The 23194-nt window shown below is 34.2% G+C and overlaps 2 protein-coding genes across 4 annotated transcripts in view; both read left to right on the forward strand.

The window, feature by feature from the left end:
• LOC110458313 (flap endonuclease GEN homolog 1-like) overlaps positions 1 to 5287 on the forward strand; it is a 20468-nt gene extending 15181 nt beyond the window's left edge. The window contains exons 10-12 of one of the 3 annotated variants that reach the window (XM_021509964.1): positions 328 to 389; positions 1543 to 1659; positions 2705 to 5287. In XM_021509964.1, the coding sequence (XP_021365639.1) occupies positions 328 to 389; positions 1543 to 1659; positions 2705 to 2793 (268 nt within the window). In that variant the 3' untranslated portion in view covers positions 2794 to 5287. Of the gene's footprint in view, positions 1 to 327; positions 440 to 1542; positions 1660 to 2704 lie in introns of those variants that run through there. The other 2 variants (XM_021509965.1, XM_021509966.1) reach the window with 2 other exon arrangements.
• A 4117-nt stretch (positions 5288 to 9404) lies between these two features.
• On the forward strand, positions 9405 to 17025 carry LOC110458325 (hydroxylysine kinase-like). The gene is made up of 5 exons (XM_021509985.1): positions 9405 to 9831; positions 10525 to 10655; positions 11056 to 11157; positions 11850 to 11934; positions 14833 to 17025. Exons 1-5 carry the CDS (start codon positions 9477 to 9479, stop codon positions 15324 to 15326), a joined length of 1167 nt encoding a protein of 388 aa, XP_021365660.1. The 5' UTR covers positions 9405 to 9476; the 3' UTR covers positions 15327 to 17025.
• The last annotated feature ends 6169 nt before the right edge of the window (positions 17026 to 23194 follow it).

Raw genomic sequence — 23194 nt, forward strand, 5'->3', positions numbered from 1 at the left:
CCCTTGGTTTCATTAATGCGATGCATGCGTTCCATGATGTTGTATTGCACTCATTGATCTACCAGTTATGTTGAATGATTTCTCTTTTAATATCAATTACTCACAAATACTTCATATATTTCAATCATACAAACAACTGCTCATTCAATGTGTGACGGGCGTATTATATACCGCTCGCGGTAACCTTGTGTATATCTATAATGTGTAAATTGTGATATTCCTTGTGTATATCTACAATGTGTAAATTGTGATATTCCTTGTGTAGACCTACAATGTACTTTCTGCAATGGTCTTGTGAATCAGGTATATGTTATCATTTCTTTACAGAATAATGAAGACCCACAAGAAAATGGCAGGAGATCAGCTGGAAGTTCGCTGGTCTAAACTAGGCAAGTCTAGCTTTGATCAATACACTCTCCCGCTACATGCCTAAGTCATTGTACAGTTATTCAAATGTTCACATATTAAATCCAACCACTTTTTATAGCGAATCATCCTTCAGGAAACCTTTCCATACTCTACTAGCAGATATTAGGTCTTTGTCTATTTAAAGCACTGCCTACCTGGATAAGAGATTACCTGTAGTATGTATGAAAGGTCAAGGCTATTGTGGTTTGTGACTGATGAAAAATAATTCAAACCAGGTACATGGACTTACTAACTGCCTGTTATACTTTTGGCATGTAGGGCAGCAAGGTGGTGTCTCCACTCCTGCTTGTTGTCCGCTTGTCTTTGTATGGTACCCTATTTTTCTGACATTCTTAAATCCCAAACTCTTTTGTGCACGTCCATATTATCTTGTGTTTATCTCTCCTGCTTCTTCCCTTTGGCATCCAGAAATGTCAGTCTTTGTAATATGTAGTATTTTCTCAGTAAATGGCCAAGCGATTTCCAACGCATTTTTCAACATATGGTGGTCGTGTCCTCTTGGAGACATCTGTTGAGGAGGTCCTGGTTTGATATGGTACAAAAAGATTCCTAGGATCCTTTTCAGACTTTGTGTACGAAAAGTTGACAACATGTTAAAAGTATGCTCCGTCATTCTCCAGCATTCAGATCAGTGTAAAAGTATGTATATATGCAACAGTGGTACGGTTTAAATTTAAACCAGGTATGGATGAGTCTATAACATTGAAGATGAGGTAGGGTGTTTGTTTTGAGCATATCATCCTCTGACTTGTTTAGTGAAGTGGTAGGGGGATGTGAAATTGTGAACTTCATCAGCTAATTATATAAATAATCTACAGAAGGTGTGTGATTGGAGAGAAATGACATATATATATATATGTTCTTGTGTATAACAAAGTGGATACAATAGGTAGTTTTTAATTGCCTTTCACATATTGATACAATTGTAATGCACATTGATATAAAAGCCTTTGGCTTCATAATTTATAAAACTAGAAACTCGATATTTATCAAACTTCATATATATGTGGATACATGTCAAATGTAAGCGACTGAAATCATTAACAGCTCTTCTTATTTTAATTTTGACAATTGTACTGAAGTTGATGATTTCCAATTGTTTCCTTTGATCAGATGAAGACAAAGAATCAAGTGTTGAATTCTATACAGTTACATCAGAAACAAACTGCTTCAAAGAAAAATTTCCGGTTATGACTGCTAAGTATTTTGAAGAAGTACAAAGTAAAAAAGGTATGTACATGTATTTGTGAGCACCTTTTGGGTAGTCAAACCATCATGTGACCTACTTTTAAAAAACATTGTTTACAAAATCCCTGGATTTTAATCTGTAAAATTAAATTAAGATATGACTTAATATCAAAATTTTAATCTGTAAAATTTGATTAAGAGACAACCTGATTTCCAAGAGTAATATTTTTTTTATTTACCACGATAAAAGTCTTGTTCTCTATATCGTAGATAGTTAGCGACACACAGTGTATTCATATTCAATTATAGCCTTTGACTGAGGTAGGTCAATATATCTTTTCTCGGGTCGAAAAATCCAGGTATCGACCTCAGCCAAAGGCTATAATTGTTTTATTATTTTCAAAACAGCAATGTAAGCAATCTGAATAAAAAAAAACACAACAAAAAAGCTACGGAAGCGGGACTGTGCGTTCGTTTGGAGGCTCGTTATTATTTATTTCATGTTTAGAAACACCCAGTCCTTTAACAAAAACGACGCGCTCATAGTCAATATCAATTTTTATTGGTGGACATGTGATGAACTTCTGGCCAATCGCTTGTTGGGAATAACATGAAAAAACAATAACTCTACTTAGTGCACAGGGTGCTTGGTAAATTGGTTGAAAGGGTGCTTATTTAAATAGCAAGACACAGGCTGTGTCAGTTGCTGTGAACAATTACTGTCAGACACATAGCCGTGGAGAATTTCAAAATTATTCTCTGCTGTTTAAATACTGGGAGAAAAGGCTTTGGGCCCTGATTTCATATCTTATGGACGAATCTTAGTACTAATAATCATTATTGATATCTTAATCGTACAAAATGTATTCCTTCTTTATCAGCGACATTTTGTGTCAGATCTGTGAACACGATCTTATAATTATTTTTTTAGGTATATAGTGTCAATCATGAACCACACTTGATCAAATGAATACTTTTCTTTGTTTTGTAATTATTAATTTACTTAGATGTGTATACAGAAGTTGTAATTTGGTAAAAATATGCTGAGCCTTCAATTATGCTTTAATTGTATGGACTTATCATTTAGGTGTGAAGAGGAAGGCTGAGCCCCCTGTAGATGGACGTTCTTCTAAATCTCAACCTTCAATGAAACAATTTTTCAAAACGGTCAAATGAAGTGTAGGAGGCTGAGACCAGTCCAATGCAGACCACGTGCACAGGTTACAAGGCATTATGGTCAGGTACCATGCTGACCAATTGGCCCATACTCTGGAAGAGCAGAGACACCACATACCCAACATTTCATTCTTATAACCCTTTCACCACTATGGACCATAATGGACTCATCCAGATAAATGTATGGTAGAGTCTACTCAAGTTACCTAGGAGTGAAAGGGTTAATTACCAAAAAGGGAACAGTAAATAGGACACGTCATTTATGTGTAAATCTTCAGAAGTACAGTTCCTCACTGTTATTTGAACAAATGCCTTGAAGCATAAGTGTGTGAATGACATTTGTTTTTCTCATTCTTATGTGTGCTTCCCGGTACATAAAAATATCCAGTAGTCTTGTTGACATATTTTTTTTTCTGAAATCTGTCATATGATATAGTCATAAATGTGATGTCACAACGAAGACAATTGGCAGGCAATCACGATTTAATAATGTCTGGCCAAGCATGGAAACTGGCAGGCAAATTAATATTTTTCTCACAAAATATTGATATTGTCTTGCCTTTTAAAGGCAGCAAATCCAAGGAACATCAACTCACAAAAAGGAGTCTTCTGATTTTGCATGTTAAGTATTTTATGTCATAGGACAATGTACATGTACATTAGGACATTGCATGTTTAGTTAAGACTTAAGGAATGTTATAACATACTGTATACTAATAAAGACACAATGCATTTAAATAAAACCAACAGATCTAGAGCTGGTCAGGAATTGAACATGGCTATGTAGAACTAAAAGATTTTCTGAATTACTTAAGTTCAAGTGTACCTGTGTCACAAATTTAATTGGTCAGTATGAGCTCCAGATATTCCCAAGTTATGTGTGCTTGTTGATGGTCCAACATGCATTATGCTTTGTCATGTAATTTTTTTAAGTCTCAGAAATCATAAAATTTACCATTCAGAAACAGAGACATATATTAAAATGTAGCTGATAATTTTCTTAGAGTGCCTAACTCTATTTTTAGAACATATTTTTTTTAAAAAATGATGAATTTTTTATATGTTTGTTCGGTGCTTGTATAATTATGATATTTTATGATTTAGTGCAATATATTCTACATTTCATGCATGTAGTGCTTGTTGATATTTCTCATACATCTTAAGAAGAATTACTCTATGTTAAGTCTATGAAAGTTTAGATTTTAAAACCAGGCGATTCCCTGCAAAGCTAGGGATTTTAGTCAAGGTTTGTTGACACACTCTATTATGTACAAGCAATCCTTGAAATTCCAGGGGTTATGTTCATTTACGTTCTCTGCACCCCTAGAATGTGTCATGGAAGAAAAATCTGACCAATTGCGAGGCTGACACCTGTCCCTTAAAGATTACAGCTAGAGGAGCGACACTCTACTTCAAAGCCAGACAGTTTTACCATTACACTGCTGTGAGATTCTTTTGATGGACATCAATAGATCAAACTTATTTTCTTGTATCATCCACAATACGGCACATGCATATCCTTCTATTTCTTCACGATTTATTTCAGGGTTACAGAGAACATAATAGAGCATAATCGCTGGAATGTTTAGGATCGATGTGTATGACTGGATTTGAAGATGAGCAAAATATTAAGAACATTAATGGAGCTATAGCAACTGCTTTATAATGTTTTGAATTTCACCAAATATGGTAATGCCCATTGCCTAGCCTCAGTCAGAAGGTGACTGGGATATTTGTATTTTAATGAGGTCAAACGTACACTTTGTACTTCTTCACTTCTGTTTTATTATTGTTTTTAAGCCAATATACATGTTTTTTCTACAGGTATCTATGAATTTAAATTTCACCAGATTTGATTTATGGTTTTATAGAATGTCCAAGTTGGAATGAATGTCTGTTTTATTCAATTCATTCAGTTACATCTGTAAATCGAATGAGATTATAGGCATGTGTATCAACTCTCATTGGCCATTTTTTTTGGATATTATAGTTTTGTTATTTCTTTGAAATTCGGCTAGCTAATGGCTTATTTGTATAATTTCACAAACAATTAAATTATGCTTCATAAGAGTCCGCTAAGTTACCTTAGGGAAAGCTTAAGGTTTTTCCCAACTTAAACCTATTTCTTTATGCATTGCATTGAATCTATTGCATATGTTCTCTGCCATCGTACAAGATATTTGTATGTGTATAAGTTTATTGGTCAATGTGTATATTTCTATATACCTACAATGTGCATTTGGTAATATATTGAAATCCAGATATTACTACATATATAGGAACATAACAATGGAGGACTTTAATCCCCTTTTGACTTTTTCTGATAACCTCGTTTTTTTATACTTAGTTTTTGTTATGTAATTGCATTATTCCTTAACTAAATGTACCAATTATGTGATAATCAATGGATAATATGCTATGTAATTGCACAATTCATTATACTGAATGTGCCAATTAGGTGATAATCAATGGATAATAAAATAATTACTGTATTGAAGATTTTACTCTTGTTTATCCTTACACATGGTAAATACAAAATACAAAAACAAAAAGATTGTCCACATGCTTTTGATGTTGTAATGCCAAATGTTTAATTACAAAACTTAATCACATTCAAGTGATCAAAATTATTAGAGTTTATTTTTTTCCCAAATGATTCAATATTCTAGAGATGGGGGCCAGTCTAGACTGACATCTGCCCAAGTGGAATTACTGGTACCTTTTGTCTTTTTTTCTTCCTTTCACAGAGGAGAAGAATTTATGAAAAACGATCTTGTAATTTTAGTAAAAAAATAATCATAACTAGTTAATTGTTATTTTTCTGACAAGATTTGTTTGTAAGTTTGGCTTTTAAAATTTCTTGGACATTTCTGACAAATACTTTCATAACATTTTTTGCATAAAGTAGCCAAAAAATAATTCCTACTAATGAAAGACATGTTTCTCATTGTTCTTTACTATCTGTTGTTTTGTGTCAGTAAATGTCAGTCATGGTGTGTATAATATGATGTGCTGTATAGGATTTATATTAAAAAAACCAACAACAATGTAATGCAATAACATAGCTGTCAACTCTCCCTCATTATGAGAGACACCCTCTTTTTGACCAAAATTTACCAATTTCCCTTAAACCTCCCTCATTCAAGTCCAAACTCACACAAACTAAAAATCTACATCCTGTGGTCAATTGATCTCCTAGTTACTGCAGGGTGTGTGTAAGGATCATAACAGGTGTGTCTGAATCAAATTAATGCTTTTTTGAGTTATTTTGATGCATAGGAAGGGAGAGATAAATTGAGCAAAGCAGTTGAAGTCGGGTTTCAGGCACTTTCTCCCTCATTAGAATGAGGGAATGAGGGAAATCTCCCTCATTGGAGGTTTCTTAGGTTGACACCTATGGCAATAATCTTAGAGGCAGTTGCACCTCCATCTAATCATTTTTTATTTTTTTTGTATGCAGGTAACACATGATTAAAGCATGAAACAGTTTCCATCAGTGAATTCCATCATCCATCTATTAACCTAACAAACCAGTGTGTCTATATAAAAATGTTAAAGTAATAATTCATGGAGTATATATACTTATGTATTGTCATGCCACTTGATATATTAATGCATATTAATAAAAACTAAACATCACATGATAGGAGAGTAAACCAGCTACCTACCCTACCCCTCCACCGATAAAGTGACAAAGTGACAGCATTCTTGAGTCTTAAGTAATATAGAATATGTTTTTCTTCTAAGTTTTTGATAATTCATGGTGGTAAAACATGGAAAATCTTACTGTAGCCTAGCTAGTGCATTTTCAATATAAAGTTTAAATTCTGTCATACACACGTGTACAATTCTACTGCAAGTATTTAGCGGTGTAGTAAATCATATCAAAATCTTGTTTTAGGTCTTAATTGCTGGAATATTTTTACAGAAGTTCATGTTGCTTAGAACTATACAGAACTGTTTCTAATGAAATTGTTCATAATAAAACATTATATTAACATTATTGATAACTACTAATAACGAATATATCACATTATGCAATAATCTATATAGGCCTATATGTGTGTTGAATTTTGTAACCAATCTCTGATCAATGTAAGCTATGAACTATTATCCAAACTACATACATATATATATTCCACAACCCTGTTGAAATATTGTCATATATATTTCTGATTGTGGGAATCCCAATCTTGCTTGCCAAGACATGCAGAGTGGGGAAGTCACGATATCACCAGAACCCTAGCCTGTGGCAATATCGCCGCAAGTGCACCAGAACATTTTGGCTATATCGAGGAAAGTGCACGAGAGCATTCTGGCTATATCGCCGCAAGTGCGCCAGAACATTCTGGCTATATTCCCGCAAGTGTACCCCAAAACATTCTGGCTATATCGCCGCAAGTGCGCCAGAACATTCTGGCTATATTCCCGCAAGTGCACCACAGAACATTCTGGATATATCGAGCCAAGTGTACCGGAACATTCTGGATTTATCGCTGCAAGTGCACTAGAACATTCCGGCTATATCGCCACAAGTACGCCAGAACATTCTGGCTATATCGCCAGAAACATAATTTGCATACGAAATCTGAACATGCTTTATGGCAGCAATAGTGTGCCAGAGACTCAGTATTTTTGTAAGGGTATTTAGAATTTTGTGACTTTAAAATGGGTCTTGGTCAGTCATTTGAACAGACTTGGTAGCCCTTCATCCCAGTACGCTTCTGGCCAAACATTGTTACTCAAAAGGATGTCTGTCGGTAAAATTAAACAAAAGTTGTTTAAATGTTTTAACACAATTCACCCCTGTGATCTTGAAAGAGATGAAGGTAATTTTGTTTGATGCTTCTAGCTTTTCCCCAGCAAACTACTGGCCAAATATGTAAGTAAGTCAAAAAAATTTTTTTAAATGTTTTGAATTATTCGAAGCCTTGAACGTTGGTCAATGTCATTAATTTGAACAAATTGGATATCATGATAGCATTAGTCATTCCTGTCACCTTGAGAGTGGGTGGAGGTCATTCATTTATGACCAAATGTGATATCTTATCATCCCAACATATTACAGGCTAAATAAAGAAAACGCAGAAAACGCGAACTTTGGTATAAAATGCGTAACAAACTAACTCCAGACTATTTAAATTCTCTATCGCCATCTTCCGTTCCAGAAAATAACCGTTATACCCTTAAAAACAATGATGATTATAGAATTCGTCCTTTCAGGCTTTCTCTAACAAATTCATCTTTTTTACATTCAACTCTTTGCGGTTGGAATTCGTTGGACCTTTCAGTACGATCATTGACCTCATTACATTCTTTTAAAAACTCGTTAACTTCACATGTACAATCTCCTCCACCAATATACTTAGGTTTCGGTGAACGTAAATTGAACATTTTGCATACTAAACTTAGACATTAGTGTAGTCCACTTAAATATGATATTTTTAGAGTAAATCTGATTGATAGTCCAGTTTGTTATTGTGGCCATCCCTGTGAAAATGCCTTTCACTTTTTTTGTGAGTGCTTACTTTTTAACAACGAAAGACATACCCTGCTCCAAAATTTGAATGCCGTGCATGTTGATTTTAATTTAGAACTACTTTTATTTATGTGTAAGTTGTTATATGTGTTTATAAAATTGTAATTTCATTATTTTGCCTGATTTATTTGTTACATTGATTCTGTTCATTTTGAAATTACTCTACCAGGATGCATGTCATGAAATCTGTAATTTATAATTTATTCAAATGCGGATCGATTTCTCAGTTTACACGTTTACTTTTCTATAGAGGTAACACCCGTACCCCTCCCCTCCATCACCCCACCCCCTCCCACCCCACATTTCCTTCCCCAACCTATCTTTTTCCCTTTCCCAAAAAAAACATATACACTATTTTTACAATATGTATTGAGGAGAGGACTCTATTAAGTTGTAATAACTTAAGTTGTAATAACTTGTTGTCCGATCCATTTGTAAATTTGTACAATAAAATATGTTTAAACTTAAACTTACAGGCTAAATATCATGATCTTTAAAATTCCTTTTGTTTTTTAACTGAAGATCGAACTTATAGTTAAAAGTTTTGACACATTAAACACCATTGTGAACTTAAAAAAATGAAGTCAATGTTATTCATTATAACAAACTTTGAGCCCATTATCCAGACATATGGTACTTTGCCATTACCCTAAGCCTCTCAGTTGTGATAGAAAAAAGTTGATGGTGTTCTGACAGACAACTGACGCTGCAACACACGGCAATATGCTCACGTGCTACAGGCACTTGAGCGAATACATTTACTTTTTAGCTCCATTTAGTCATAAATAACAGACTATTCCTTTTAACTTTTTCTTATTCGCCAAAAACATAAAAAGTCAAAATGACATTCAGTATGTATGAAGACATGTATATAATATAAATTATATATGAGTATGATGCCTTATTCTTCCGAGGCTAAATTCGCTATTTAGAACGATTCTTTTTAAAAAGTCGGTTCGGTATATGCGTATTATACATTTATATGATTTATTATGAGTCAAACTATTTATAATGATTATTTCGATCAGTTCATGTGCGGCGTATTTCTATACGAACACGCCTATATCTTTGCCGCACTGTGTATGTTGCTCATCTCTTTTTAAATAAGCGATTCCCTTGTTGTCGTTATATACACATACATTGTATGTCGGCCAGAGCAGATGTGACACCAGTGGACGTGGTCCATCTGGCAAAAGAAATATACGGACTGACAGTAACAGACTTGAAGGAACTTCCCGGTTTTGAGGACAGAAATTTCCTTGTTTCCTGTGAACCGTCCCCGCCCATCCACGAGGACAAGCAAACTGTACCGGATGCTCAACAGAAGACCTCGGGGCAATACGTGATAAAAATTTCAGGATCGAGAGACAAACAAGATGATTCCAAGTTAGAAAAGCAGAGATTAATTATGAATTTTCTGTCTTGTGAACACTTTATATGTCCTAAATATGTAAAAACTAAATCGGGAAGTTGGTTCGAATGGTACGACCGTGGTAATGGTAGGTGATAATGAGCTTTTGCGGCGCGTTCTATTCGGTAACCGTTTCGATAATAGCAATGCAATTATAAATATGCATCTACTGTTTTACCTTTTATTATGTAGAATAATATATTGTTCTAGTTCTAGTTCTTTATTAATTTTAAGTCTTGCGACTTATCAGTGTAAACATATAATAAACAGGATATTTGCATATGTACAAAAAGCCACATTGGTCACAGGAGAATGAACAATACACATATACAAAAATATATATGATTTCTCATGAAACATTTTTTGCTTTATTTCTAAGACGGTATAATTTTTATTGGCAGTTCCTTAAAATATTCAATTTACTTACTTTAGTTATTCATGAACGGAGAATCGTGGGTTGTGCTTAAGTTGTATTTGCCCATAATATTACAACAGTAACTTATTATTTACACAATTTTAAATAATTGATATCAATGTTGACATGGTTTGATTAATAATAGGAAGACTCCACAAAACAACGTCAACGAAATTCTAGGGGTTACACTCACTTACGTTCTAGAGTTACCAGAAAACAAATTTAAAGTTGACGTTGTCAAAGATATAGCAAATTAATATAAATATTAAAAATTGCATTATGTTCGGGGAGACGCCTCTCTCCTGTAAGATAGCCACAACCATTACAATAATGTATTAAGCTGAAATATCCATTACAAACTTGCAGGCCCAATGCGCGTGCGGATGCTGACCTATGTACCCGGCGATACTCTTATGGACCACTGGGAAGTGCTGTCTGCACGTGATACACTGACAACACTGGGTGAATTTGTTTCAAAATTACACCTAGTACTTGAGGTAAAAACAATACTTAGTTCGCAAAATGTGTTATCCCTCGCGACACGCAGAAATATTAACAACTTACAAGAAAATGTCACGCCGGGGCCTGCTCAGAGCTCGACGTTTTAGTATAGAGGGTATTAATTAGTCAGACTTTTTCATTTAAACACATTGTCTGATAAATACCTTTCCCTTGTCATGTGAAAAATACACATTAGGTATAATATCGGGGGAAATAACTATTTTTCTAGAGTAAACACTGCATACAGCAGAGTAAATGTCCCGCCACATGCTCTGTAATACATCGTAAATGTCCTGCCACATGCTTTGTAATGAGGACACGAATGCATCGTAAACGTGCTTTATCGTGTAAATATTATCCGGTCCTAGTACTCTTTACATAATAATTGTATTGTAGAGGCTGACCCAGTCCGGTGATGTCCAGGTAGACGTAGATACACTAAATCCTTGGAGAATGGACAACTTTCTCTGTCTCAAAGACTTTCTGGACGAAATACAAGTAATGTCATTTATATGACTAGTTTTATAAATGGGGTAACAGTAAATACACATTTCACCTGTAACTTTTAACAAATTATCAAGATGTCTTTTATAATTAATGAAGCGGCTTTTACGCCTGACAATGAAGGTAACATTCTTTTTTGTAGAGGTTGTATTTAATTGCTATAAGCAAATGATATTTGCGATTTTTATCTTGATATGAAAATGGTGTGTTTCCTTCAAATATCAAACCTCTATATATGCTCTTTCGTTTTCTATTTCTGTTCCAACATAACGTTATTCTGTTGATGATTTTATCAAATTTTCAATGGGCTTTTTTTTTTATCAAAGAGGCTATTGACGTGAATATGTTACAATGTAGTGTTCAGGTATTGGCATCACATTGAACAAGAAAAAAAAGAAAAAAAAAGATGATGAACAGATTTTTTTTTTGGAATGTCAATGGTGATATGCGTATAGCATGCCAATTATCGTTACAATGTGTTTCTATACAACATGTATTGAATAATGAAATATTTTATTGTCTAATTGATATCGGGATTACTTCAGAAACACATGTTTTACCAGCTGTTTATGCCGTTCATTGCATCACTGTAATGTTTGAATGGGGCACATGTTTTGATTGTCAATTGTCTTACTATCTCTTAGGAATTCTGTTATTCCGTTTTACTTTGTTTTAAATTAACACAGGATGTGAAAAAGAGGCAAACGCTATCAGATATACTCAAACGATTCCAGGAGGAGGTGCTATGCAAATCAGATAGTCTATCTTCAGGTACGTATCATGTTTAAAACATATCAGGAGAGAGGCAAATTTTGTTCACGTAGGAATGACCACAGCCTGATGGATAATCTTGTAACCCTAAGCGACCAAGATATTGCCAGCCGGGAACATCTTTCTCACGATTTCATCTTCAGCTGGGCGTCTTTTGAGTTCCACATGATTCACATTCTATTGATTCCGACAGAGTATAAACTGTCACAATACGACAGTAGCCCTGCCTTAGTGGTACTAAGAATGGTATAAGACGGTTTTTATAATGGAAACGAGCAGAGTTGGCCAAATATGGACCATAGACACTCGACGTGGTTTGTGAAGTTCCGGCATCAAATACAAATGAGACCGGTCCGTATCCTTATCAATAATCGTTATTCAGAAAGTTTTGGTTGGTTGTGTAAAAAGAACTTCTCATATTCCATACTTACCAACCCGAAGAGAATGTTTAGAAAATAAGTTATTCAGAAAGATTATAAAACATAATGACGATGAGCTATAATTTTATCTTTCGCAAAATTGGAAAATGTATAGGTACAGTAGTGATTGCAGACAGAGAGCAAGCTATTGGGCTCTTTGTCTGCCGAACTTTACACATTGTACGTGTATCGTGCAGATTATTGCAATGGTTGGGAGGTCGGCGTCATCATTTCTCAGTTCAAGCTACCTAATTTCTATTTTTTTCTTGAATAATAGACCTGGGCCCTTATTCATAAGACTACTCAAGCATGGATTTTCTGTTCAAACCATCTTTCTTGTAACTCACTTAAGTCATGTCAAACGATAAAAAAGTCAAATGTAAACATTGAAAACAGTCTATTTGGCTTAAATCTCTCTTTTTCCCCAAATCATTTACAAAATAACGTTTTATTTTATAATTTATAAACGGAACAAGAAATAAGGCTTGAGCACAAAATCCATGCTTGAGCATGAGAACGGTTTCATGAATACTGGCCCAGGTATATTTCATCCTACTCTGAAAATGCGTCCAATTCAATAGTGCAATATGAATATGCTTTTCTCTTTGTTTTTACAAGTGTTGTATTTGCTTTTGATTTTATTCCTTCGATTTGAGCAGTGACGATCCTCAGTTTGCTTTCGTCAGTCCAAAGAATATGCTAATTTGTGTTCTATGTAGTCTTACTCTATTTAAGATGACTATTGATTTGTTTGATTGCTTTTTGGAAAATGAAGTTTTTATACAGAAAAGGAATGAAAACAACGATTGTTGTCCTAAAATTATTTGTTTTTCTAAAATGTAAGATTCGATGTCCATTGAATTGTTAACAAAGAAGTAAATACGTTCCTGGGTTTATATAACGTATACTGTACGATAAACGTCTTTGGATCTACAGTTACAACGCATCATATTTACACTGAAACTAGCACGTGTAAAGTGTAAATTGTTCCGATCAACAACTTTTCTTCTGATAACAACACCTCAGGTCAAACTTATGCACGATGAAAAGAATTTAAAACCTATTTCATTAGGTATTATGAAACTAATTTTGAACGATAATTTTGAACGATTTATTTGGCTTAAAAGAAGTAAGAATATTGAATGTGAGTTAAAAACAGGGAATTATCAAATGGGAACTCACCAAGGATCTCCTTTAATGTAATTTTTAGGTCACCTGAGCGTTAGCTCAAGTGACCTATTGCTATCCATTTTCGTCCGTCGTCGTCCGTCGTCGTCCGTCGTCCGTTAACATTTTACATTTCAAATTTAAAGTCAAGTGCTGCTGGGCCGATTGAACTGAAAGTTGGTTGGAATGATCGCCTCATGGCCCTGACAAAGTGTTGTTATTTTTCGGGTCGATCAGAAATCCAATATGGCCGCCACGGCCGCCATTTTGAAAAACTGTTTCAAACTTAAAGTCAAGTTCTGCTGGGCCGATTGAACTGAAAGTTGGTAGGAATGATCGCCTCATGGTCCTGACAAAGTTTTGTTATTTTTCGGGTCGATCAGAAATCCAATATGGCTGCCACGGCCGCCATTTTGAAAAACTATTCCAAACTTAAAGTCAAGTTCTGCTGGGCCGATTGAACTGAAAGTTGGTGGGAATGATCGCCTCATGGTCCTGACAAAGTGTTGTTATTTTTCAGGTCAATCAGAAATCCAATATGGCCGCCATGGCCGCCATTTTGAAAAACTATTTCAAACTTAAAGTCAAGTTCTGCTGGGCTGATTGAACTGAAAGTTGGTAGGAATGATCTACTCATGGTCCTGACAAAGTGTTGTTATTTTTAAGGTCAATCAGAAATCCAACATGGCCGCCACGGCCGCCATTTTGAAAAACTATTTCAAACTTAAAGTCAAGTTCTGCTGGGCCGATTGAACTGAAAGTTGGGAGGAATTATCAGCTCATGGTCTTGACAAAGTGTTGTTATTTTTCGGGTCAATCAGAAATCCAATATGGCCGCCGTGGCCGCCATTTTGAAAAACTATTTCAAACTTAAAGTTAAGTTCTACTTGGCTGATTGAACTGAAACTTTGTAGGAATGATCGAATCATGGTCCTGACAAAGTGTTGTTATTTTTCGGGTCAACCAGAAATACAATTTGGCTGCCGTGGCCGCTATTTTGTAAATACCTATTTCAAACTTAAAAACAAGTTCTAATAAGCCGATTTCACTGAAAATCGGTCTAGGAATGATCAGCTCATGGTCCTGACAAAGTTAAGTGAACATTATACTTAAATTTTGTTTTACTCAAATTGGTACATATTTCAACAACAAAAATAAATACTGTAGGACTCAGGTGACCGTTAAGGCCCATGTGCCTCTTGTTTTAACTCATGATATATCTAATCCGAAGTTTAATTTGAAGTAAACATCTGTAACATTTTAAACACATAGAGACTGTATGACTCACGTTATGAATATTACTTTTGCACAGGGATAATACACGGTGACATTCACGATATGAACATCATTATCCATGTAGAGAATGGAAAGATCCGTCCAATACACCAGCCGGCAAAAGAAACAGATTCTGATCGTGTCAAAAACACGTTTGGAATAATCGACTTTGGTGACGTCACCTTTTCTAAATACGTGTTTGAGGTATCCATGGTAATAAGAGACGCCATTGTAGACGTGAAGTCGATGGACCCTATCGAAATAGCTGGTCATTTTCTTGGAGGGTATCTTAAACACAGACTGCTCAACTGTGCCGAATTGGACGTTCTCTTTGTGTGTATTCTGGTTGCCCTTTGTCAGTACGGAGTTCTTGGGGAACACGAATACAAACTTCAACCTGACAACGAGTACACAAAGCTTGGTGCTGAAGACGCTTGGAAACATCTGGAAGTTCTTCAAAAGATGGACAAATTACACGTGATAAAGACATGGTCAACTTTGTTGTCCTCTACATATGATCTAGTATTATAACACCGAACTTTACGGAATTCGTGTCATAGGAAAGTATATTTGGTCCATAGGATTTAAATTTACAAGGAAAACACATCAGTTATTTAAATGTGTAAAACATTTTTGTACGGGATTAAAATGCAACATTGATTCCTGATTTTAGAGCAATTCACTTTCATGTTATTGAAATCCGACATGAAGGGAGTTACATATAATTGAAAAATGAGTCCTTTCTTCAGTGGTGAAAATAATAGCATTTTTATCAAACTTTAAATACACTAATACAGCATCAAAATGAGAGGGAAATGTTTCATGTTTCCTTGATAGCTGATGTTTGGGCTTTGCTCGAAATATAAGATGTTTGGGTTGTGCTCGAAACATTAGTCAGATTACCAACAAGGACGTCTGTTCGCACTTGCTGACGTCCTAAACCGGAAATAGTATACACACAAAGGTGTTCCGCACAAAAAAATAGTCCGTCATAAGTATATTATGAAATAATGAAAAAAATACATTTTTGTGAATAACTATACCATTCTAAGCGTAAATATGGATATGAAGAAGCCAACGGCAATACTTTTGTTTTAAAAATATCTTTCTACATAGTTATAAGGTGTATGGTATTCCTCCGCGCAAATCTGCTATTTGTTTACGCTTGTCAAAGGCCGATGATCTCTATGATAATTAAGCTTAGAAGTCAGTTACAACATATGCTATTAAGTTGACTGTTTATGAATGAACAATTATATAAGGTACATGTAGTAGTATATACATAATAATCAGTTTATCACGCAATGTTTTCAGGGTTTGCCAGTGGCCTTCCGCATCGTGTGATTGTCTCTAAATCTGTCTGCAGCCTGGATCATAAATCTTTTGGCCCTTACGTTTTCAAACTTTGATAGACGCGGTCACATAAGAGAGCCAAACTCTTCATATTCACTTCGTTGTTCAATTGACAAAGTCACTGCGTCTGAACATGACTTCACACTTTCCAGTGCACTTCCAAATGAATCTAAAATATGACAGTCATTTTTTTATCACTTTTTACAATGTACTTCAAAATGCATTGTGGAGTTTTGACTTGTATGCATAGTTACTTAAAATTTCAGAGACATGGGTTAAAAGGTCAAGAGTACTTTAAAATACATTCCAGTCCAAAAATCTATTGCTTATTCTTTTAGAAATTTATGAACATTATAACCTATTCAAGGACCACCAACGCTACTTATATTGTAGTTTAGAACATAAGGAAAATTTCACTAAGACATTAATGTTGGCTGAGATGTGATCGGTGTCATCACTGAACTTGTAATGATATATGGTCTTCCTAACAATAACGTCACTGATCGCTTATATATAGTTATCGACGATCATAAATTTATCGTAACTCTACACTTAAGATACATTGATATGGTACAATTGTTTGCCACCTGTTTTAAAACTTTCCATAGTTTAATGTTGTATAATAATTGTTGCATAATAATATGTCCGGTATAGAGGTCAGTAGTGTGTCGTCAGTATATATCTGATTGGCTATTGTGTTGGCGCGCAATACCTTTGTAGGACTAGGTAGACGAGAGAGCGACGACAACGACAACGGACAAGAATATAAGTGAGGTATAAACTCGATTTCTTGATTTACAAACTTACCTGTCGATCTTTTCTATTTGTCCTTTCTGCTGTCCGGCGTGCGGTATTTCCCGCGAGCAGTATCTGATATTATTTGTACGGTATTTTATATTATTTTAAATAAAACATGTATGTGTGCGTACGCTGGGTTTACCTGAGTGACCGCCATTACACCGGCCGGAACGAGTGTGTTTATATTCCATATCTTATTATTTGTATCGTTTATGTTTACAGACTTGAATATGTGTACAGACTAATACATGAGCTGGATATATTGTAAAGCTTTCTGCCACACAGAGGTGATTATTTCATTATAAGTCATAATAATCCCGATATGTATATATCCTTTTGAATGTCCCGTCATAGTGTACGTCCTTGAATAGTTTTCACCATTTATGAGTAACGTCAACAGTAAATACCAAAAGGCCATACACTTATAATATAATATATGTGTAAAGGTAAATTGTAATCCATATTGTAACTAATAGATAAGGAAATAGCATATGCCCTATTTCCAATTCTTTATTTGTTATTATATCATCCCCGGTTAAACGTACGTATTTTACAGCTAAGTGTTAATTGTCAGATTGTACTCGTATCTGTAATATATATATCGATAGCGATGTGTATGCGTAATAAAGTATTGTATGTTTGTATCGTTGCAGGGTAAGATTTACCTACAATAAAACCACTGGTTCGTTTATTCACCCCCAAATACCCCCTCGGTTTCACTTTTATTTCAGGTTTAGTTGTTGAGAGTGTTGTTCATAATGTCAAAGGCGGTATTACAAGTAAGGAGACTTGTCAGCATTTTTCAATAGATTGCTGATATGACAATTAAGTGCTGTTAGTTTCAGCAGAACCTCTGATCGCATGTACAAGCCTCATTGACGTGTTGAAGATACTGCTAAGTTCAGAAACTGATTAATTTTGTCGACGTCCTTAACGAAATCTTAGAAACCATACAAGACATATGCTATTTTTCACTTACGTAATCTCTGCCTGCTTCCTAAATGGACGATTTACTCAATCACTGTAGAGAAATAGAGCTGTGGATACATCAGGTAGGCGTGCATAGAGAGAAAGTAAATTGGTCCGTTTGATCTAGGAAAAGTTGTTATTGAAATTTTTAATATAAGTTCTACCTTTTCTAAAAGATGAATACACTATCATATTTTTCATGTGATCATACTGAAAGCCATTAGGGAATGTTTTTGTGTTATGAATATTTTCAATATAACATGTGACAGGAAAGTAATTGGTTCAGTCAATCAAGCTCCCATATCTACATGTATTAACGACACTAAAGTTGTATTTATGTTAACTACCTTAGAAACTGATTCTACCATTGTCACGTTACTCTCTTTATAACATTGTAAGTTTGCAGGATAAACAATATGAGATTTATTTTAAAAAGAAATAATTTTTATTCAAGAATAAAAATTCATGATTACAGTTGAAAGTAAACACAGAGATAGAATATGAATAGAAATATTCTAATAATAATAAGTTATATTATACATGTAATTAATTTCTGTAAACTTTGATAATTGATACAACTATATCTTTAATAAATCATTACTGAAAATAAAACATTATTTTACAGAACTTTCAAATGACCTTTACGGAATTAATGAAGTTCTGATACCTGTTTATAAGGTTGATTTATTGTTATTTGCAACAAATGAAACAACGTGTTTCTTATGTGAGTGGAATATGTTAATTTGAAATATGACTTGAAAAATTAATACTTCTGTCATCATTATTGCGTGATTTTTTTTTGATTTTTTTTTGAAAGTGCTTTAAACACATTTTCAAGAAATAAAACTAAATATTATGTGTCAAGAAGTAACGGACTTATTTCCTTCATAAAAAATATTAACCATGGAAAAATAATAAGTAAACATGTGATCTGTGTTCTGAGTAAAAGCACAACGGGACTAGACCGGGAATTCTAACCCTAGAACTCAAAACAAAAAATTGTCAATCTAACAGGCGCGTATGTGCCAGCGCCGCTAAAGCTACATTTAAACAGTGATAAGAGTAGGACATGTTTGTACTAAAACACTAAGTTAGATTTCTCTCCTGTTTTGGCAGGGATTTAAACTTGATAAATTCTCTGCAAAGACCACGTGGAATAATTATTATGAACTATTTACCACGCTAAAGCACTGACAATATAAAATCCTACCAAGTTTTTATATCATTCATGTAGACCGCTGTAAATGCCATGTCCCATGTGTTGACGTCATCACTATTATGACGACATAATTATAACGTGAGATACATGTACAGCTGATTCTCCATGGAACATTTTTGACTGCTCGATTCTGCTGGAACAAACACACACGATACATTCACTAATTTAAACTAAATGTTGAATTTGATTGAGCAGATTTTTATTTCTATGATGTTATTTGTCTGCATTTAGTCCTGGGTATGGATACCAGACTGCTTTATTTTTTTACAAAATAAATGAAGATTGGAAAAAGAACATTGGATCGAATCAAATATCTAGCCTGTATTCTAATGTGCCTTTCCAAAGCTTTCTATTGCAAAACAGTGATTCTTAAATGAAACCCCGTCAGTAACATGAAGAAGACAGACTTTCAAACCATGAAAAATGAAACACTTTGAAACTATTAATCAACAAAATTAATAATAAAATTTCACAAAATATAACATAAAAAGGTGGGGAGGGATTAAATTATTGAATTGTTAGTGTGAATTTAAGAATAGGACTAAACATTTAAAAGTTATATCACAATATGGTTTGAAATTCAAATTAACACCGTTTAAAAAGATATATAAATATACATAATGCAATTAGTCTAAATTGTATTATTTGCGCACTTTTCCAGTAATTAAAAAAAAATAGCTTTAAATAAAACTTCTTACATCTTTTCAATAAAGCTTTGTTTAATATATTGGTAAATAGAAGATACGTTTAGATTAAAATTTCCAAGAGTTAAAACAATTGCTTTAAAACCTAAGTGGATTACAGCTTGATAACAGATAGGTACTGAATTGCCATACCTGTAGATTTATTAAGGGTACATATGCACACACGATTGGCCAGCACCTCCTGGAACAGGTGCACAACAAACTTGTCTGTGGTCTAAACGTACAACATTCCTAGTCTTGAGGTACAAGTTAGCCCAGAACAGACTACAAACAGCTTACACTTAACTCTGTATAGACTATTAGCAGTCCATATTCAATTCTGTACAATGTATTAACAGTCTACATTTAACTCTGTTCAGACTATTAACAGTCTACATTTAACTCTGTTCAGACTATTAGTAGTCTACATCCAACTCTGTACAGAATATAAACAGTCTACATTTATCTCTGTACATAATATTAACAGTCTACATTTAACTCTATTCAGACTAATAGTAGTCTACATTTATCTCTGTACATAATATTAACAGTCTACATTCAACTCCTTGCCATCCTCGATTTCCAGGGGTTACGATCACCTACGCTCTCTAGAGCGAAAGTGTGCGTAACCCCTGGATATCGAGAATGACTCCTTACAGACTATTAGCAGTGTACATTCAACTCTGTACAGAATATTAACAGTATGCATTTAACTCTGTACAGAATATTAACAGTCTACATTCAATTTTGTACAGAATATTAACAGTGCACATTCAACGCCGTGCAGACTATTAGCAGTATATATTCAATTCTGTACAGAATATTAACAGTCTACATTCAACTCTGTACAGAATATTAACAGTCTACATTCAACTTTGTACAGAATATTAACAGTCTACATTTAACTTTTTACAGAATATTAGCAGTCTACATTCAACTCTGTACAGAATATTAACAGTCTATATTCAACTTTGTACAGAATATTAACTGTCTTCATTTAACCCTATACAGACTATCATCAGTCTACATTCAACTTTGTACATATTATTAGCTTTATGCCAGTACTATTCCGGCATATAAAAGTGATACATTATTGGAAATAACATGTCTTTGAAATGTTTTACACTGTTTAATATATATTTGCATGGAGTGCAATACATAGTTCAATCTTATGATATGTGTACAATTGCTGTGCCAATAATCTTTTAGTTCACATCTACTATGAATGCAACCTGTGAAAAAAGAGGGAAAACAAAAGAAAAATAATAGTTTATGCTCAAGCCACCTTTTAATATCAGTGGCATTCATTTGGCATATCAAAGTTGATGCTTTCATTTAGTTTATTACATATATAATCTGGAAAGAGGCAATTAACAATAACATCATTGAATGAGATTACCTACGATCGCAGTGAACTATTCATTAATCTGTTTTGCCGGGTTTTTTTCAAACGCTTATCACTTGTCGCCAAAGTTATATTTAAAGATGCAAAAATGTACTTTAGACTGCGTTCAAGAAAACGTCTCCATAGATTTACAGGGTAATCAATATTGGTTTCAGTAATCAATGTTTTGATATTTTGATTTTACTCTTCGAACAACATGTTTTATTTGTTTTGCTCCATTAATGATATCATCTTTCCAACCTAGGTTTTTTGTTTAATACTGAACCAGCTATTAGTCATTGTTTACTCTACATAATGGCCTATAGTATACTGGGGAGGAAAAGTCAGGGCATTCCTATCACAACTTTTATTCAGATTCCTTTCGTTGAAGTGCGAGTCGTTCTCTTTCCTGTTCCAGCTCCTTGATTTTCTTTCTGAACGTGTGGGCAAACCGCGATTGTTGCAGCCGACGGACGGTTTTCTCTGTCACGTGCCAATTCTCTCTGAGTTTGGCGTCATGTATGTCTGAGAATAATGAATATTAAAAGTATTGTCATTATTATAATAGAAAGGTAGACATCATAACCATCTTAAAACACGAGAGGAAAAAGCACATGCTCCAGATTAGTATGAGTTTTTAAAACTTATTTACATGATGAACTTGTCATGTTGTCTGTCAAATCCGGGAAGGTAGAGTATGTTGGTGCCCTACTAGGAAGCGTTAAGTACGAATTTAAAATATAATAAGAAGTACTTTCGGATATACCAATCAAAAGATTGAGTATAATTAGTAGGATCAATCAAAAGGGAATAATTAATCAATAAATAGATAGGTTCAAATATTGCTAAAAAATCATCGTTTTGTAAACAATGAAATTTCAGCCATCAAGCAGCTTACCAATTTTAAAACGCAGATACTCCAGCCTAATTTTTCCAGATTCAAACTCTTCGTCATCTTCTGGAACTTTCTGCTTTCTACAATTTTTCAATACATTCTCAATATCTTTGATAGCTTCTCTGTCTGATTTAGTGTCGAAGTCATCTGCTAAAATGTTTCGAAGCGCATTCTTTGCGAATCTCACATGACTTTTCTGCAAAAAAGAACAAATTCGCGAAATGAAACCGCTGAGAGCAAATCAAGTACATGTGTATCATAACATAACGTTATTGCACAAGGACACAATCGGAACTAAGATTGATACGAAGGACAAGATGGAATTCCTTTCGTACCATTTATAGCTAGTGAGCTATAGAATTCTTTTTGTGGTATATATCAAAAGTAGTATCTGTAAGTGTGGAAATGTAACCTTTTATTATTTACAAGTCATCATTGCATTTCTTTTCTGTTAAATGCCGCAGAATTTCTAATCATAAATTGATGAAGCGACGTTAGAATAAATCGTTGTTTTAGTACTTCTCTATTGCATTCACTAAGGTAGTAATTTACCTACAACATTGATACCATTTATCACCGCGAATATTACCAAATTATTGCAGAAAGTGGTAGAATTGTTTTGACAAGCCCGTTCAAAATAGCGCACAGGTTTTTTGTCATGCGTGGGGTCCCCTGTTTCTGTAAGGTGTCAGTTACTTAAAAACAAAATAGTGTGTGTCATTAGTACATACGGCGAACATGGAACATTGATAATGAAGGAGAGGATATCCAATGCTGATAACGTTCATATATCACTGACAAAGATTGATTCGATGAGATTAGGTTGTGACGTCGTTAGAATATTAGATCATCGATTATACTAACACATCCCAAATTGTTTTGACTTGGTAAAATTTGCGTCGTTACATGTAGTTTTAAAATGTAATAAATAGAAATAGAACATGTAATGGTTTTACTTGGAATACTATATATTTTACACTTGTATGGTAGATAATATACGAGTATTGCACGAATTTGCCTTCTTGAGAAATACATATGGTATTCAACGGTCAACCTCTACGCCTCCCATAAGCGCATACGTATACCTCGGTATCAAGA

Source organism: Mizuhopecten yessoensis, unplaced genomic scaffold, assembly GCF_002113885.1.
Source record: "Mizuhopecten yessoensis strain PY_sf001 unplaced genomic scaffold, ASM211388v2 scaffold9541, whole genome shotgun sequence".
NCBI classification, from domain to species: Eukaryota; Metazoa; Mollusca; class Bivalvia; order Pectinida; family Pectinidae; genus Mizuhopecten; species Mizuhopecten yessoensis.